The following is a 20,469-nucleotide window of genomic DNA, read 5'->3' on the forward strand; positions in this document are numbered from 1 at the left end:
ATTATCTTTTACATACATTTTTTAAATCAATGTGGAAAAATCCCAGCAACCTTAGGTGGGAGAAGGAAAATAATTTAATTGTAAAAGTCTTTTGGCATAATCATAAGAGTTAGTGTTTGTAGAACACAAATTCACAAATATTTTCTGAAAATACCAAAAAACTAGAAGTTATGACTAGTTACATGGTATGCTTCGATCCAGAATCAATGATAAACCATGTGCATGCATAATTTAAAAAAAAAAACTTTTTATATTTGGATTCTGAATGATTTCAAATATTATTTTGAAATTATAAGCAGAAACAAATGGCAAATTCAGACTGTCTATATTTTAAAACTATGATACAAAAAAAATTTATATTTTAATGATTGATTACAAACCAGTAAAAATAGCTTTTCAAAATTTCTACTTCTTTTAAGACCATTCTCCTTCCTCTTATTCCACTTCATCCTACTTCACCTTGTACACAACTGGCCGTGACTTTTTCATTGTTGACCTTTTATGAACATTCTTGATTACACGAAGATGCTTTCTATCTTTGCCTCAACTCTTCTCTGTTTTTAAAGATGTAACTTTTTAAGATGCATGGCTTAAGATTTTATGGTTATACTTTAGGGATATGGTATAGATTAGGATTTACAGTTAGAGTTTAGGTTAACTGAAGAAGAGTTGTTTGTATAGATGGGATCAGAAGCAGTATTGATAAAGTGAAAGAATGAATAAACATGTGTGTTGTTGTTGATGTTTTTTGTATTTGCTTTTTTCTTTCATCACTTCTTCCTCTCTTTTATCATTTCCCTGGGGAATTTTTGACTAGGCACTTTGGTTCATCTGGTTTGTTTTAAAATTATTTTTTGTTCTGCTTTAAGAAGCAAAGTTTTAAGAAACGTATTGTGGGAAGAATTTTGTGAACTGTATTTTCTAAATCTGAGGGTACACCATAGAATAGTGCTGTCCATTGCACCCCCCTAGGAATGCATAGAAGTGCATGTAAAACCTTGGATTTTATAAACACAGATTAAGCAGGTAAGAATGAAACCAGCTATATATACACACATACCTAAATGCATAGAGGTATACACATACATGCAAAAAATATATACAAACACAGATACATACATAGATACACCTTCATAATATGTGTAACGAATTGCTTCCTGGAATTTTTGGCCAAGATTCGAAACCCTGTCTAAATTTTTCTGAGTTCTGTCAGATTTAATTGAACTTGATAACAGACAAAAAAATCCTTTGTTTCGCCTGTTTCACACTTCATCTCACTTGCAGATGTCAAAGGTACATGTTGGCTTTTTCCAGCTCATGGAAGAAAATTAAAGAAATTAAAAAATTTTTACGGAAATTGCCAAACAAATAGGTGATTTGAGTTTTGACACATATGCTACATTTTCTGAAAGAATGCCTGCTTTTGCATTATTTCCTACTGTAGCAATTATTGAAACTTAAAATTTTCAAGTACACAACATGTACTTCAAAATTTTACTTTTGAATTAAAATACTTTCCTTTTTCATGGCAGAAAGAGCAACTTTGGAACCACTTTGGTTAATGTTTACATCTTGACTCGAAATGAAAATCCCCCAAAAATACTGGAATGGGTGTAAAACTATGTGTAGGAAACGAATATGAAAAAGAAAATGCGCACAATGCAACGGGAGGGTGGGGAGAGGACTTCAGAAAATTCACAAGATCCGAGCTTTTCCCTCATAACTTTTAGGAAAATGTTTTTTTTCAATGAAATTTTATAGAAATACCATTCAAACTGCATACATTACGATTATAAAGAAATTTGTGGGAAAAATCTTTTCCAAGGGGGCAGGGAAAATTCACAAGATCCAAGTTTTTCCCCTCATATCTATATATGTGTGTGTGTATATGCGTATATATATATGTATATATATATATGTATGTATATATTATGTATGTAATAATTATATTTACATATATGAAATATGTATATATAATCTCTCTCTCTCTCTCTCTCTCTCTCTCTCTCTCTATATATATATATATATATAGAGAGAGAGAGAGAGAGAGTAATAACGAGTGAATGAAAATAACGACGAATGGTTAAAAAAGCGTAAAAATAATTGAAAATGAAACAAAATTGAAGCCAAAACACTAAAAATTATTGAAAGTGGATAGAAATAAACTCTACGTAGTGTAGTAGTATTACGCTAGGGCATCTGTAGAAAGTTGAATGTGATTTCGGAAAAATTCGGATCTTGAGAATTTTCCGAAAGTCCTCTCCCCACCTCAAAATTTTCACCACAAATTACTTTATTGTTGTAATGTATGCCGTTTCACAGGTATTTATATAAAATTTCATTGAAAAAAACCCCGTTTTCCTAAAAGTTATGGGGGAAAGACTTGCATTTTGTGAATTTTCCGAAGTCCTCTCCCCGCTCCCCTTTGAAAAGATTTTTCCCACAAATTTCTTTATAATCGTAATGTGTGCCGCTTGAAATGTATTTCTATAAAATTTCATTGACCCCCCCCCCATTTTCCTAAAAGTTATGAGGGAAAAGCTCGGATCTTGTGAATTTTCCGAAGTCCTCTCCGCACTTTCCAGTTGCTTTGTGCGTATTTTTTTTTTTTTTCAGATTCGTTTCCTACGTATTGCTTTATACTCATTCCTGTATTTTATTTATGTTTTTTAAATTTCATTTCCGGGTCAAGATGTAAACATTAACTCTTTTTTTAATCACACATTAAAACGATTCTGAAGTAAAAATCTAAAACCGAAACAGAAACAGAAATTTCTACTTAGTTTCTGTTCGTACGTTGCTATTTAAATACCCGAAATAGAAACAGCATAATGTATTTGGTTTCGGTTGATACATTGCTATATATTTAGTTTGAATATATATAAAGAGAAAACAGAATCCAAGGAGACTGATGGTTATTTAGAAAAAGTTGCGGTTAACCAATAGTCGTTCGATCTACTAAGAGAACAGTAAGTACCTTCGAGTTGACACTGAAGCTTTTAACAAAATTTGGAATAAAAATCGGTATATAAGGGAAACAACTCTTTACCGCTGTAATTGCCATGGAAACAGCATATGAAACTAGGTCAAGTTCTCAAGTTTGAAACGCAACCGGTGCGTTGGGAAATTTAGGTTCTAATAAAGTTTTTTGACGTGATTTACAACTGCTACGTGATTGATATAAGTGGAAAGCCAACTTTTAAAATAATTATAAAAGTAATACATTTAATGACATTTTACTTCATATTATTCCTTTCTGCTTTTGTATAGTAAATACACACCTACGTGTTATATAAGTAGTATACATCGATACATTTGCACATTTTCATAAATGAATGTATGAATAGAGACTTGTTGCTGTAGTTACATACACAATGGAACTTGAAGATGCAGTTCTGGAGGATATTTACAGCTGGGTTGACCAACATCGTCTTTCGAGACCCAAGAGGAATATTGCCAGAGATTTTTGTGATGGTGGTAATTAAGATTTTATTTTTTAATGTGTTTTATTTACTAAGTTTGACGTCATTTTAAACATCATATAGTCTATAACGAAAAGATAATTCATCTTACAAACACCTAAAGTGAAACCTATGGCACTGAGCACCCTTAAATAATAATGATAGTTTAGATTTTTGTAAGACGTATGCATCAACTATAAATAACTAAAAAGATCTCATGCTAGTACAGCAGCTAGGGATAATGACGAAAATGATGTTGGCCAAGATTGAGCAAATTTCAAAAATGGTGCAATATACCTATATATAATAAAAAAAATTCTCAAAGAAATGCTAAATTTAACCTCTAATCTTGATAAAGTTTTGGCTAGATTATTGGTGTTGTTTTAAGAAAATTATGCTTTCTTCATACAACTGAAGATTGCAGTCCCACAATCCCCAAGTTTTCGCATGCTGAAGCACTGTAACTGTACAGGTAAAGATACTGTTTATAACACTTGTATGAAACTACTTTCTGCAACCAAATGAGACGTGTCAATTTACTATTGAAACTCTTATAAGACAAAATTTCTAGGAGATACTTTTGCATAGTACATAGCTTGCAAGTTCTCTGAACAACTGCAACCAGGCTTTCTGGTTTCATATTAAGTTTGCAGAATATATCACTTAGTCCTGCATTTGCTATCTGCTTCCCATGCAATTCCACACTGTATACCTTAAACTAATCTCCTCCAAATCTCATCTTATGGAATCTCTTACCTCATGACTATGTGTGCACAATCTTTTCTATGTCCATTCTAGTTTAATAAAGTAACCATTTTTGAGAGTGCTCCTGCCATCACCTATAAACAGTATGGATATGAACTAGCCTCTATTCTCATTCATCTCTTTAGCTTTTCCCCCCTGTACATGGGAATATTTCTGACAACTTTCTTGCTTGATTGCCTCTTAATGAGTACTTCTTACTCTCTCATTTTTTTGATTAAGAGATAGAGAAAGTTTTGTCACCAAATGATATAATAAATTAGTCAGACAAAAAAATTTTTAAATGTTCATGTGAGTTTGATTATATTTTCCACATTTCATACATCAGTTTTCCAGTCACTATTAACTTTCATCAATAAAACTAATTTCTGCTTTTATGAAAACTTGCCTGCCATGACGAAATTGACTTCTAGAAGCACTGTGTGGGGATATGTATGTTTGACGATATGAGAAAACCTGTCCACATCAACAAAACGGAGTGCTAGAAGCATTGTGTCCCACCTACATGCAACAATAAACTTTTCACACACCCTACCCTAAGAAACCAAACTATGTCTCCTTTTCTAAACTGCATCTTTCTCCTCCTCACATTTCTTCATATACTATGATTGTTTCCTGCCCCTTTTCCCTACCCTGCTTACTGTATCGCTACTTTCCTCCCACCCCACTTTATACCTAGGTTATTGCCAGTCACTACAATCCCCACTCTCTACTCATGCCTTCTGGACAATACCTCACCATGAATATTATGACCTTCATACCTTGAGGACATGCCTGACAATTGCTGCCATTTATCTCTCTTCCTTACTTTGCCATCCCATCTATGCTCTGATCCTTGTTACTTGTGAGTATACCTTGGTACTTCACCACCTTCTCTCTTGCACTTTTGCTGCTTCCCTCTCTCTCTCTCTCTACAGCAGCACACCTGTTTCTGCTTTCATTCTTGATCACTCTCTGTCTCCTTCTCTTGCTTTTCCTTCTGGCTAGGTAACCTAGTATCTCCTTTACATCAGCATACCTGTTTCTGTCTTCTTTGTTGTACCTCTAAAGGGTATCATTCTGTATTCTGGGAATGCAATCTGCTGTCAGTGCAGAGTGCATCTGAGTGATAATCCTGTTGACCCTATATAATTCTGGTGGCAGCCCAAGCATCTTATAACATAAATCAGGTTTTCCAAGGCACTAGTAAAGTCAGATTTGATTTTGAATTTTTATCCCTCTTTAAAAAGGAATTCTGATCTTTCTAGAAGGATGGGGCATGTTGTGCAATATCATCGCCATCAGAGTGTAAGTACCTTGAGAGAAAAGTTGGACCTAAGAAGCATCAGATGTGGTGTGCAAGAGAGACAACTGCGCTGGTATGGACATGTGGCGAGAATGGATGAGGATAGCTGTGTGAAAAAGTGCCACACTCTAGTGGTTGAGGGAACCTGTGGAAGAGGTAGACCCAGGAAGACCTGTGATGAAGTGGCGAAGCATGACCTTCAAACTTAAGGCCTCACCAAGGAAATGACTAGTGACCGAAACTTTTGGAAATACGCTGTGCTTGAGAAGACCCGGCAAGCCAAACGAGACCATAACCTTGTGGCCTATGCCAGGGGCATAACCAGCCCACTTATGCATACCTTTTCCTTCTTTGGACACTAAACTCTGCTTGCGGAGACTTGTTGAGGCAAGTGAAATCAAAGTGAAATTTGATGATTGGCACCCGTGCTAGTGGGGTGCAAAGAGTACCATACAAGTGTGATCGTTGACAGAGTGGCTAACCGGCTTCCGTGCCAGTGGCACATAAAAGGCACCATTTGAGTGTGATCGTTAACAGCGTCGCCTTACTGGCATTTGTGCCCCATGCTAGTAGGGTGCTAAGAGCACCATCTGAGCGTGATCGTTGTCATAGCGGCTAACTGGCTTCCGTGCCAGTGGCATTTAAAAGGCACCATTCGAGCGTAATCGTTACCAACATCACCTTACTGGCACATGTGTAAAAAGATTTGAGCAAGGTCGTTGCCAGTACCACCTGATTGTCCCCCATGCCAGTGGCACGTAAAAGCACCCACTACACTCTTGGAGTGGTTGGTGTTAGGAAGGGCATCCAGCTTTAGAAACTCTGCCAGATCAAGATTGGAGCCTGGTGCAGCCACCTGGTTTGCCAGCCCTCAGTCAAATCGTCCAACCCATGCTAGCATGGAAAGCGGACGTTAAATGATGATGATGAATATATATATATAACGGGAAGGTTTACGAAAATAAACAAAAGACGAAGGCAGGTTTACGAAAATAAACAAAAGACGAAGGCAGGTGGAGTACAAACAAACAATTGTATTAGTATGGCGCTCAGGAATAGAAATAAAACAAGTCTTTTACGTTTCGAGCCTACACTCTTCGACAGAAAGATACACAGAAAAGAAACAAGGAGAGAAAAAAATGCGTGTAGGAGCTAACGATCCAACATGGCGTTCTGATTTCAGGCAGAAGTTAGAGATCAGAAGTTAGACGCTAGAGGGATAGTAGGGGAGATAACAGGGTCAAGTGACTTCGCCCCAACATGAAGGTGCGTGTGTGTATAAGAGAGTATGTATGTGCGTGTGAAAGAGAGCTGGTGGTCTGGACATGTGTATGTATGTGTGTGTGGGTGTGGAGATATGGGGATGGGTGGTGTGTTGTGATATGATATGTGTATGTATGTGTAGGTGTAAAGATGTAGGGATGGGTATATGGGTGGTGTGCTGTGGGTGGTGTGTTGTGATGTGATGTGTAATGTCGTATGGTGTAGTTGTGGGGAGGTGGGAGGCGAGAGTGGGGAAAGCCCATGTGGGGTGTGGGTTCGACTGGGGGTTGGGGTAGAGTGGGGGTTGTGGGGAGAGTGAGAGGGAGGAGGGGGAGAGAAAGAGAGAAGAGGAAGAGGAAAGAAGAGGGAAAGAAGGGAAGAAGGGGAAAGAGAGTAAGGGTGAAAAGATGAAGGACTGAAGCAAAGTAGGAGTCGGGGGAGGTTAGATGAAAAAAAGGTGGGGAGAGCTGAGACCAAAAGGCGTAAAAGAGCGAAGAGAGAAGATTAATCCCTGCTCACTGTGCAAGCGGGAATCCGGATGGCCTCTGTGCAAGGACAATCCGAACACAGACAGGTGTTGCAAGGAGTGACCGGTGGAGCAGAAATGGCGTGAGACCGGTGTGTCATTAGCAAGGCGGATGTCTCGGAGGTGTTCCGCGAACTGGTCAGCCAAGCGGTGTCCCGTTTGTCCGATGTACAAGGAATGGGAGAGAGAGCAGGAGATGCAATAGATGATATTGCTGGAGGTGCAGGTGAAGGAGTCAATGATGCGATAGGGTTGATGATGGGTGCCAGTGAGGAGGGTGGTGTTGGAGAGGTAAGGGCAAGTGCGACAACGTGGGTGGGAGCAGGGGAACGAGCCAGGTTGGGAGGTAGGGTCAGGGAAGAAGCTGTGGACCAAAAGGTCTTGTAGGTTATGGGCTCATTTGAAGGAGGGAAGGGGTCGGTTAGGGAAGAGGTGTGAAGTGGACGGGTCGGACTGGAGATGCCGGAAAGCTCGAAGAATGGTGCGTTGGAGAGGTAGGGTGGTGGGGTGGTAAGTGAGGGGAAAAGGGAGGCGGGAGACTGCAGGGCGGGTTCGGGGGGAGAGAGCAGATGCACGGTCTACGGAACGTGCTCTGGCAAGGGCGGTGTGGATAGTGGTGAGGGGGTATCCACGTAGGATGAAGTGGCGAGCCATGAGTTGAGACTGAGTCTCAAAGTCATGGTCGTCACTACAGAGCCTACGTAGACAGAGGAATTGGGAATAGGGGATGGAAAGCTTGGTGTGTTTGGGGTGGGAGGAAGAGAAGTTTAGGTATGAGTGTGAGTCTGTGTGATTGTAGTGAATGGAGGTGGTAAGAGTGGAGTGAAGAATGCTGACCGAAATGTCGAGGAAGGAGACAGAGGTGTTGGAGATAGTGGAGGGCAGGATGGAAGGATTGAACGAAAGAGAGAAAGGAATCTACATGTTCACGGGAGAGTGAGGTGGCACTGATGATGTCGTCAATGTAACGACCGTATAGTTCGGGAGTGGGACCAGTGAAACTAGAGAATATTTGGGCCTCAACATAGCCAACGAACAGGTTCGCATAGTTGGGGCCCATTCACATTCCCATGGCCACTCCCGAGAGCTATTAGTAGAACTCGCCCGCGAACGAGAAGCACACACACATATATATACACACACACAAACACACACACACACACACACACACACATATATATAAACTATAGTACATATCCTTTTTGCTAGGTTGAAGGGGATATTCATTCTGGTGTGTCTAGGGTGTCATGAGTTGAACAGTAGATATTGCTTGGAGTCTGTAGGCTTATAATATATATCTGTTTCTATTACATTGTTAGATTTCTTAATGAGGATGTCGAAGAAAGGAAGTTGTTGCTGTCTATATTCCATCGTGAATTGAATGTTTACGTCAAGTCCATTTATAAGTGCTTGGAATTCTCTAAGTTTCTATATATTTTCATGCCAAAGAATGAAACAGTTATCCAGGTATCTCTTCTAGTTATTTTCTATGTAGAGGAAGAATGGGCTGCCAAATTTTTCTAGAACCTTACGATAAAGACTAATTTCTAGATATCCCATGACTAGGTTAGCAAAGGAGGGGGCCATTCTCGTACCCATCGCAGTCCCCAATTTTTGTTGGTAGAAGTTGTCTTCGAAGACAAAGTAGTTTTTTTCCAGGATGAATTTTAGCCCTTCTATCACAAATTATTTTTTGATGTGATGTGGGAGTTTGTTGGTGCAATTCTCTAGCCAGAATTAAATTGCCTCTATTCTTAGGTTGTGGGGGATATTGGAATAGATGTTGACTACATCGAAGGATACTAGTAGGGTGTTTTTGCTTATTGTTTTAGGAAGGTGATTTGACATGCTTGAGGAATGGTTTTAAGAGGGTATCTAGAAAGTTACTGAGGCGGTGGGTTTCACATGCAGGGCCTGCTATTATATAGATATGTATATATATTATATAGATAGCACTACTCCCAGACACCTTAAAAAAAGCAGCAGACTCTCTATTCTGTGGTACACACTCCCATTCTCACTTAACGTTAAGAACTCAGCTAAATCCTTCTTTAAAATACTAGACTCTAACTTCCCTCAGCAACATAAATATCATTCTATCTTTAATAGATCCACCCTGAAACTATCCTATTCATCCCCACCCAACTTTGAATCTATTGTAGCAGCCTCTAATAAACAGAAGCTTTCTCTTTACTATCAAAACTCACATAACTACAACTCTTGTCATACGAATGCTCAATACACACACAGCTCCAGCACAGATACCCTTACATTAGACCACAACCATAACCCAACCCATCCTACTGACACTGCCCATATACCACCTCAATCTCTACCACTCTTACAAATAGTACAATTAATAACAACAATAGTAATAATAACAATGATGGTAATGATAACATTAATAATACTAATAATCTAGTCTTTTCTACCCACTTTTCTAAGCTCTCCTCTGACAATATTACCTCCTCCATTCCTGAACACAATCCTCAAAATTCACCTAATTGTAACTACCGTCCTGGAACCATCTGCCCGTTACAAACCCATTGCAGAAGATATAATGTAATTTACAAGTGCACTGTCCTTAATCTATTACACAACTCTACAGCCATATATATAGGATCAACTAAAAGTTTTAAGCAACGATATGCCGCTCACCTCCATTCTTTTAGATATGATAAACATAGTAAATCTACAACACTCGCCAACCACATACATCATCTCAAAAATACAAATACACCCTATACTTTATCATGATCCATACTGTATTCAGGGTTTCCCTACCGAGGTCAATGCATATTAGAACACAACTCTCCAACACTGCTAAATAAACATAATGAGGCACTAAGCACATGCAACCACTGCTTTTTTCACACATTCAAATTCTACCACAAATCCAAATGCTTAAATGACCATATTTCCACAATACCCCTTAGGTAATCCCAATAACCTTATAAATCAACATTTTTACTCCTAATCCCTATCTAATTCCTCTTTCATACTTGAATATCACAATCATTTAATTGTATTTGTATGTATATGTGTACATGTGTGTGTATGTGTATGTATGCAAGATATATACCTGCATTGCAGGGGTAATAATACATACAGATACACGTATATATGAGTGTGCATATATGCATATACATATATATGTGTACGTGTTGTATGTGTAGGTGTTAATGTGTATAAATATCTATATACATGTTTAATATATACATCTTCACACGTATATATATTCTTCTACTACTAAGCACTGACCTGTCCTCTAAGCAACCTAACCTATATTCCCAAATTCTTCATTCCACCATTTTACTACCCCTACTGCTCCTCATGCTCTATCACTACATACCCAATACTCCTTTACTCTTTACACTCATATCTTTCTCTCTCTATAACTCTCATCCCCCATTTCTTCTACCTGACATGCCTGTATTCTTTACCCTCTCATATCTTTCTCTCTCTATTACCCTCACTTCCCCATTCCTTCTATCAGTTTATCCTGACAGACCACTAACCAGTACACTTTCCTTCTCTTCATTTCTTCATTATCTCTCTCCCCGCTTTTCTTTTTTCTTTTTTTCTCTCTTCCTGTTTTTGATTTGAACTTACAAACACATTCCCAACTTTTAAGTCACTTCAAAAAACCCATCAATTCAATAACACCATTTACAAACTCTATGCTTGGAATGACCAATTTTAAATACTATTGGAACTTACTCACAAGGTACAGGAATCTTATATGTATACCATTCTGCCTAAATTATGGAACTGCAGATACAACATCCCTGCATATCTCACGACTATTTTCATTCCTCCACTTCACTCTCTATTTCATATCTTATCTAGAATAACTATTGGTTAACCATTTTCTCACACCATCTCCGATGAAGGGATATATAAAATATCCTGGAAACAGCTGTAAGACATCTTTATAAATGTTCTGAAATCTTTCACAGCCTTGGATTTTTATCTCATTCTGTTAATTTATACACACACACACACACACACACACACACACACACACACACATATATACATACATATATGTATGTATATATATATATCTTTAGTTGAAATTTACAAATATGCATGTTTGTATATGTGTGAGTGTAGGTGTGTGTTGGGAGCGTGTATATATATATATATGGTGCACATGAGCACTGTATACAATAATTTCATTATTATATATATATATAAAAATACAAAATGGGACAAGAACGCAAGACATCCAGAAGACGATACAAAAACATGGACGGGTCATTCGAAGCCTTTAATCTTCAGTCAAGAACCAGAGCATCCTTGCAATTTCGGCTGATTAATCTTGAGATTGCTCCAATCTGGCCAGCCCCAAGGAAATACTAAGCTAAGAGCATTAGATTCCTTGGAAAAAAGCTTCGAATGTATATGAAACAAGGACAGAAAAACGGACGATGTTACACGAATATAAATACAAAAATAATACGAAAAAAACAATAAAAATAATAATAACAGGACATCACAACAGGCGTCTTTCGACTGGAGACGAATTGAATTCAGCTGGCGTTTTATGAATTAAGCCTTACAGCAGAAGAAAAATGTTGATGTTGCTCAACTACTGCCAAAACCAAAACGGGCCAGTAGTCGGCCAGCTGTCACGTGAAAAGAGAAGAAAGAGAGAAAGAGGAACAAACGAATTAAGGAGGGGGAGAAGAGAGAGAGAAAAAGAGGAACAATGGAATTAAGGAGAGGGAGAAGAGAGAGAGCGAGAAAAAGGGAGAGACAGGGACAAAGTGAAGTGCAAACTAAGAAAGGCTAAGAAATGTAAGAGAGGGGAGAGAGAGTGTTGTAGAAGTCGTACAAAGTTCAGTGAAATCTGTACTTACATATAAGAGAACAAGTATATATATATATATATATATACTGTTGTGTCTGGGGAGAGTAATTTTCTTTTCGTGCCTTATAATGTAACACACTCACCGGTAAAATTTCCACTTATTTCTTATTTTTATTTTCCTAACATTTTCGTTATGTCTTGCAATCTTTTCAATAGTCTTGACATTATATGGCACAAAAAGAAAATAACTCTCCCCAGACATAACAGAATATGCTTCAACACATGAACTTATGTAAAGAATCTTGCAAACCAAATCCAAAACAAAATATATATATATATATATGAGAAAATAAAATAGAATGAAAAACTAGAGAAGACTTGTATTATATGCTTATAAAATATATTAAAATCGTCATGTTAGGAAAATGTTGTAAAATTTTGTGTGTAGTGACATTGTTTTCAGAAGAATAACTAGTTTTATATATTTTTTTTCAAATTTCTTTACCAATATTGTGTCATCTTTTCACTATTGTGTGATGAAAAGATTTCCAAACAGGGGGTGGTAATCAGTGATTTTTTCGGTATAAGGGAGATAATCAAAAATGTTGGGAATAACTCTCTTTTACTTTTTACTCGTTTTAGTCATTTGGCTGCGGCCATGCTGGAGCACTGCCTTTAGTTGAGCAAATCGACCGCAGAGCTTATTCTTTGAAAGTCTAGTATTTATTCTATCGGTATCTTTTGCCAAACTGCTAAGTTACGGGGACGTAAACACACCAGCATCGGTTGTCAAGAGATGTTGGGGGGACAAACACAGATGCACAAACATATACACACACATATATATATATATATATATATATATATATATATGTATATATGACAAGCTTCTTCCAGTTTCCATCTACCAAATCCACTCAAGGCTTTGGTCGGCCTGAGGCTATAGTAGAAGACACTTGCCCAAGATGCCATGTAGTGGGACTGAACCCAGAACCATGTGGTTGGTAAGCAAGCTACTTACCACATAGCCACTCCTGTGCCTAATGATTAGGTTTTGTTAATTACCTCTGCCAAGGAAGGCGGTTATGTTTTCATCAGTGTTGGTTTGTCCATCTGTCAGTTTGTGTGCAAAATAACTCAAAAAGTTGGGAACAATATTTGATGAAACTTGCAGGAAAAGTTGGTAATGACACAAAGAACTGATGATGAAAGTTTTGTAGTGATCTGGGAATTTTTATAGATTCTTGAAGGATTTTTCATTTGTTACATTACAATGTTACGTTCTTTGATTATCTCCCTTGAAAACACATTCATTGTTTCAACGTAACCTATGGTGGCGCTGCTGTTTCCAAAGTTTTTTTCGTTTCTCTATTAGCTATTTTACTCGCATTGTGTGTATCACTCAAGCTTTAGATAATTGTTGTTTCTTTTTAGTTGTATGATGAAACTAGCTTACTGTTGTTATTGATGTATTATAACTGCTTCAGATGATTCCTGTTTTTAAAGGTTTTTTTTCTAAAAATCATATGGCTGTGTTATGTTTTTTTAAACCTCCGCCAAGGAGGTTTATGTTTTTGCTGGCGTTGGTTTGGGAAATTGGGCGATTTTCAGCATGCGTGTATATGGGTGGAAATGAGCTGTTTGGCAGAGGTGTGTGCTCTCCGAGTGCTTTGCTAGTTTAACATTCTTTCCTTCTTTCTGTCAGCCCTTTCATGCTTCCTTTGTTCATTCCACTCTTCATTCTTTCCTCCCCACTATCTCACATTTCCTTGCTTCCCTTCATGCTCACTTTCCCTCCTCTTTTCACTTCACTGTGTCCGTCTCATTTTTTCTCTCCCCTCCTTATTTCTTCTGTCTCTCTGCCTCTACCTCTCTCTCTTCTCTCCCCAAGTGACCAGTGTTCGACCAAGCCTGACCTTTCTTTCTTGGTTCAGCCGCCGTCTGTGTAACATCTATATTCCTCCCTGTGCCTGTGAAATCTTGTATCCCTGCTGTAAGGCTTTACTTCCACACACGCCAGCTTAATTTAATTCACCCTTAGTCGAAAGACACCTGTTGTTGTGTCCTGTTATTTGTATTTGTGTAACATTCTCCATTTTTTATACGTTTGCTGTTTTCTTCCAAGGAATCTAATGCTCTTAGCTTAGTTTTTCCTTGGGGCTGGCCAGATTGGAGCAATCTCTAGTATAACTAGCTGAAATTGCAAAGATAATCTGGAACTCAACTGAGGAAGGAAAACTCTGAATGACCCGTCCTTGTTTTCTTTGTATTGTCTATCTGGATGTTTTGTTGTCCCATTTTTGTATCATCACCTACCTGTCTGGATGTTTTGCGTTCTTATCCCATTTTGTATTTTTTATATGTAAAACACACACACACACACACACACACACACACATATATATATATATATATATATATATATATATATATATATTATATATATATATATTCAATTTATTATTTTGTTTCCATTTCTAATTTATATATATATATATATATATATATATATATATACACACACACACACACACACATATACACACATACAAGGTCTGCACGAGTTTAGAGTAGAGACTTCACATGAGTGTGAAGAGTGTGTTGGTGGGTGGGGACAAGATAGCAATGATAGAATGAGGACAGGATTGGGGAGTGAGAGATAAGCATAGTGCATGAGAAAGAGGAAATGTGAGGTAGAGATATATTTTGGTTTGCTGAAATAGGGTGTGTATATATGTACATAAATGTATACATAGCAATAACAAATCTCTGAGGGAGATGTAAACAGTAGCAGCATGACATCATGAAGCATATTTACCACCTAAATGTGGCTGACCCATATGGGATGATGCTACTGTAGTTTATAGCCCCAGGAAGACATCTCCTCCAGCTGACTAATGATACACTATGTCTGATCAGTATTTGCGAAATGAAATCACCGTTCCCATCTCTAGCCTTACGTGATACACATGGACCCAGGTTTCTGGGTAGTAACCTGTGACAATCACCAGCTATTTTCTTTATTACAGGCACCAAGCCTAAACACAGAGGAGACATACACAGACATGCGGGAACAAAAAACACATGAAAGAATGAAAGTAAAATGAATTAATTACAATGAATATGAGATGGTTTTCTCGGTCCCGCTCTAAGATGAACCCATGATTTTTTTTTTACAATTAAATCAACGTTCTTGCAGTCTTTTTCTTATTTCTGTATCTTTCTTTTTCCTTTAAACTTTTTAACAGTCTATTTTCCTTTTTTTTTCTTTATATAAAACACAGATTTTACTCACTTCCTTTTAAGTGTTCATAAAGGGTTTCAAATCTTCTAATTCCACCCAACATGTATCATACTTATACTGCGTAGTTCATCAAATCCTCGTACTTTACCACAGGCGGTAATTCATTGTATTGAAACCATTTTTTTATCATTTCCATTCTGCTTCCAAATATTTCTTTTAATCTTGCCACTCTGTTGTTCTCCAGTAGCACTGCTTTCATAATACAGTCCTCTTCATTATCTGTTAATTTCACTCTTATTATACCTTTCATTTTTGCTATACGCTTTTCCATCTCTATGCTTTTCTCGTATACGACTAACACTCGTTCATGTTTTCCTTTACATAGCTTTCTCAGCTGTATTTCTTGACTCTCTACACCAGTAACAGGTGTCTTCATTTCTGTTTGCTATCTGTTTCCCTGTTTTTTCTGTCCTTCCTTCTCCTTACTCATTGAAGGCTCTGGCTCTTGAGTTTGATTCTCCATTGCTTCCTCATTTTTCCTTTTCTCTTGTTCTTTCTCTTCCGCTTTTCTTTTCTTTTTCGGTGGAGATTTGCTATTTCCTTTCTTCTCTACCATTGTAAATTCTGTTTCCTTTTCCAATATTATATTCGCTTCTATATGACTTCTTTCCTCCACCACTTATTGTTCTTGTTTCTGGGGACAGTTTGTCTTCATGTGCCCCCTTACTCCGCATTTAAAGCATATTGGTGGTTTGCCCTCCACCATGACTCTCAATCTGGTCTCATCGGGCAGGACAATTTCTTCTGTCATTTTGTGGAGGTCAGGCAGGCTGATAAGGACCATTACCTCTAGGCCATACCCCCACCAATTGACCTCCACTGTTTTGGACATTTTCCATATTTCCACCTTTTCCTCTGTGTTGTAGAAGATGGCTGCTATAAGCCAATCCTCGTTAATTATGGGTGGCACTCTCCGTATTCTCACTCTGGTAGCGCGTCTGCCACAGTAAGTAGGCAAGAATGCCCACTGTGCTGATTTCAAGGCTACAGTGGAGCACTTCTTTGCTTTGTTCTCGTTAACGAAGCATACCTCCACCGGGCCAAACTTTCTTCCTCTGTTATAGAAAGTTGTCAGTTCCTTAACATCTTTCAAACACTTCTCTATTTCTTCCACAGCAGCTATTTCTATTTTCCATGTTGCCATGTTCAATGTACGATAGGTTATTATTTTTCTTTCAAAATTTTCTGCCACTTCTTTGGGAGTTGTCAATCTCAAACATCCTCCTTCCTGAACTACAACAGGCTTGTCCTACAAAGATCATTTCCAGTTACTATTGGGTACCTCCTCATATGTATGTATGTATGCATTCCATCATGTTCGACTGTTAATCCCTACACATTTTATTTTCTCTCTCTGTTTTTTCATTCTCTCTCCAATTTTTTCCTCTCGAGATCATAGGCTAGAAACATAAGAGATTTTTCCATTCTTCCTGAGCATCAAACTAATACACCTGCTTGTTGTTCCCTCACCTGTCTTCATCTTTCATTTTCTGTAAATTAGAATTGAATATATATGTGTGTGTGTATGTATATGTATATATATATATATATATATATATATATATATATATATATATATATATATATATATATACTCTTTTACTCTTTTACTTGTTTCAGTCATTTGAATGCAACCATGCTGGAGCACCACCTTTAATCGAGCAACTCAACCCCGGGACTTATTCTTTGTAAGCCCAGTACTTATTCTATTGGTCTCTTTTGCTGAACCGCTAAGTGACGGGGACATAAACACACCAGTATCGGTTGTCAAGCAATGCTAGGGGAACAAACACAGACACACAAACACACACGCACATACATATATATATACATATATATGACGGGTTTCTTTCAGTTTCCGTCTACCAAATCCACTCACAAGGCTTTGGTCGGCCCGAGGCTATAGTAGAAGACACTTGCCCAAGGTGCCATGCAGTGGGACTGAACCCAGAACCATGTGGTTGGTAAGCAAGCTACTTACCACACAGCCACTCCTGTGCCTATATATATATATATATATATAATATATATATATATACACACACACATATATATTTATATATAGATATGTGTTCTTTTATTCATTTCAGCCATGCTGCTGCAGTTATGGTGGAACACCATGTATATATAAATATAAAAAAACTTTTTTGTGCCGGTGGCACATAAAAAGCACCCACTACACTCACAGAGTGGTTGGCGTTAGGAAGGGCATCCAGCCGTAGAAACATTGCCAGATCAGACTGGGCCTGGTGTAGCCTTCTGGCTTCCCAGACCCCAGTTGAACCGTCCAACCCATGCTAGCATGGAAAGCGGACACTAAACGATGATGATGATGATGATAAGGTGCTTGTGTGTGTGTATACATACATATATATATATATATATATATATATATATGTATGTATACACACACACAAGCACCTTCAGCCACTCTGTTGTTCTCTCCCCACACCATATCATCCACTACAGCTCCTCCCACCACCATCTTGATATCACTTTTCTTTCTAGCTACCCCCCCCCCCCCCGAACCATCTTAAATGTTAGCCTAAACACCCTTCCCTTGCTTTGGTCAGTTGAAGCTTAGATTGTGTCACATGACAGTTATCTGGCACTGGCTGCTGAAGTATTTAAAGGGAAATTTGGCAGTGGGGTCATTCGCCTGCTGACATTTGTTGATGCTGTATCAAAGAAGCCAAAGAATAAGAAGTTAAAGAAAAAATTTAAAAAATGCACTCAATGCCAGAACTGAAGACATCTCCAAAAGTGGGGGCCCTGCCACATCGGAAACGGTGGAGGAGTACGGGCTGAAACCAGTCGTGGTTCCTCTTGGTGATGTCCTTAGCCACTGGATCCTGTAAAGGAGCGGTTGAGGTAGTGAACCACAAAACATGGTTGGAATTCTTTCATGCCCACATGTTACAGTAGCCTTCCCCTTCTATGGACAGCCAAATTATCTCTTCTTATGCTTCACACCTCTCTTAATCTCTCTATTCTGCTCCTGCAGCCTACCCACACACATCATCTCTCTCTCTGTCTCTTCTCCCCTGTCATCTACTGTTTGTATCCCTGCCTCTATTTGTGCACTCTCTTCCTTCAATCTTACAGATGTTACCTATCTCCCACTTCCCCTATCTCTTTCCCCACACATTCTTGCAAACCTCACTTCCTTACTACTACTTCTGCTACTGAACTGCCACCAGGACACCTCATCACCACTGTCTGTTTCCTTGGAAATACCTCTAATTCATTCTCACTCTCTTACCTAAATGTGAGTAGCCATGTAGCTCCTCTACAACTAGAACCTGCTCTATCCCAACCTCTTCCCCCACACCTTAACCCCCATCTAACATACATATATATATATATATATATATATATATATATATGTAAAGTATACTAGCCATCTCAATATGGCTAACCTCGTGTAACTCTATATGGTATTTGCAAAGGGAGGTCATCCCTCTCTCGTAAACCTAAGCGACACGCACAGACTGCAGTTTCTAGGTTTTTGCCTGTCTTCAGCGTATGGCAGTCACCAGTTTACAATGAAAGGGAGACTTGTTTGCAAATACTTATAGGTTTTTCTAGTAACTTCCGTCACTGATTTCGAAAAACTGTCTGCAAGCAATAATAAATCTCTGGACGAGATGTAAACAGTAACTGCTCAACAACGTAAAGTATACTAGCCATCTCAATATGGCTAACCACTAAGGGTGGGTTTTACTGTAGCTTTTAGCCCCAGGAGATCATCGTCTCCAGCTGGCTTTAGGCACACTTGAGATGGCTAGTATACTTTACGTTGTTGAGCAGTTACTGTTTACATCTCGTTCAGAGATTTATTATTACATGCAGACAGTTTTTCGAAATCAGTGATGGAAGTTACTAGAAAAACCTATAAGTATTTGCAAAAAAGTCTCCCTTTCATCGTAAACCGGTGACTGCCGTACACTGAAGACAGGCAAAAACCTAGAAACTGCAGTCAGTGCGTGTCGCTTAGGTTTACGAGAGAGGTATGACCTCCCTTTGCAAATACCATAAGGGCACAGAAAGTGTGCCTAAAGCCAACTGGAGACGATGATCTCCTGGGGCTAAAAGCTACAGTAACACCTACCCTTAGTGGTTAGCCATATTGAGATGGCTAGTATACTTTACGTTGTCGAGCAGTTACTGTTTACATCTCGTTCAGAGATTTATTATTGCTATATATATATATACTAGCAGTATCACCCGGCGTTGCTTGGGTTTGTAAGGGAAATAACTATATAAGCATTTTTAGAGAGTTATAGCAAAAAAATAGGAAAAAAATGCATTAAAAATGGAAAAAAAATGTAGGTAAATTTTTTTTTTAAATCGTTGACACATCGTAGATATTTTTTAAAATGCTAGGTAAATTGTAATTGAAGAAATCCTATATTGTAGATTTCTATAAGATACAAAGGGAGGCAGATAAAATCTGCCTTTTATAATAAGATATATATATATATATATATATATAACTTATAAAATAAGGGCAAAAGAAAAATTCTAATGCCAAATATGCCGAAAATAGACAAAATTGTCAATAACCATTATAATTTTTTGCATCTCGAAACAAGCTGATAGAAATTTCTAAAAAATTCCGTTATTACCATATTGGTCCCAATTTCAGAGTTATTTCATAAGAATTTTCTCCTCCTCAGCGATAAATACGTAAGACATAAATGAAATACTTACTCATACTCATGGAAAAAGCAAGCACTAAGTCCTGGGCAGACCTAAGTACCCCAAATATGTCCAAAATAGAAAATCTTCAGCACATCTCTTGCTCTGTGAAAGTTTCTAGTTCGTATCACACATGTCTCGAGATGTGCTGAAGATTTTCTATTTTGGATATATTTGGGGTACTTAGGTCTGGTCAGGACTTAGTGCTTGCTTTTTCCATGAGTATCTTACGTATTTATCGCTGAGGAGGAGAAAATTCTTATGAATTAACTCTAAAATTGAGACCATACGGGTAATAATGGAATTTTTTAGAAATTTCTATCGGCTTGTTTCGAGACGCAAGAATTAAAT

General features: G+C 38.0%; 1 protein-coding gene across 2 annotated transcripts in view; it reads left to right on the forward strand.

Annotated features, from left to right (window-relative positions):
- The first annotated feature begins 3,072 nt into the window (after window positions 1-3,072).
- LOC115232405 (sperm flagellar protein 1-like) overlaps window positions 3,073-20,469 on the forward strand; it is a 65,001-nt gene continuing 47,604 nt past the window's right edge. For both annotated transcript variants that reach the window (XM_029802260.2, XM_036500318.1), the window contains exon 1: window positions 3,073-3,477. In XM_029802260.2, the coding sequence (XP_029658120.1) occupies window positions 3,375-3,477 (103 nt within the window). In that variant the 5' untranslated portion in view covers window positions 3,073-3,374. The remainder of the gene's footprint in view (window positions 3,478-20,469) is intronic.

Source organism: Octopus sinensis, linkage group LG2 (genome assembly GCF_006345805.1).
Source record: "Octopus sinensis linkage group LG2, ASM634580v1, whole genome shotgun sequence".
In the NCBI taxonomy this organism is placed as follows: domain Eukaryota; kingdom Metazoa; phylum Mollusca; class Cephalopoda; order Octopoda; family Octopodidae; genus Octopus; species Octopus sinensis.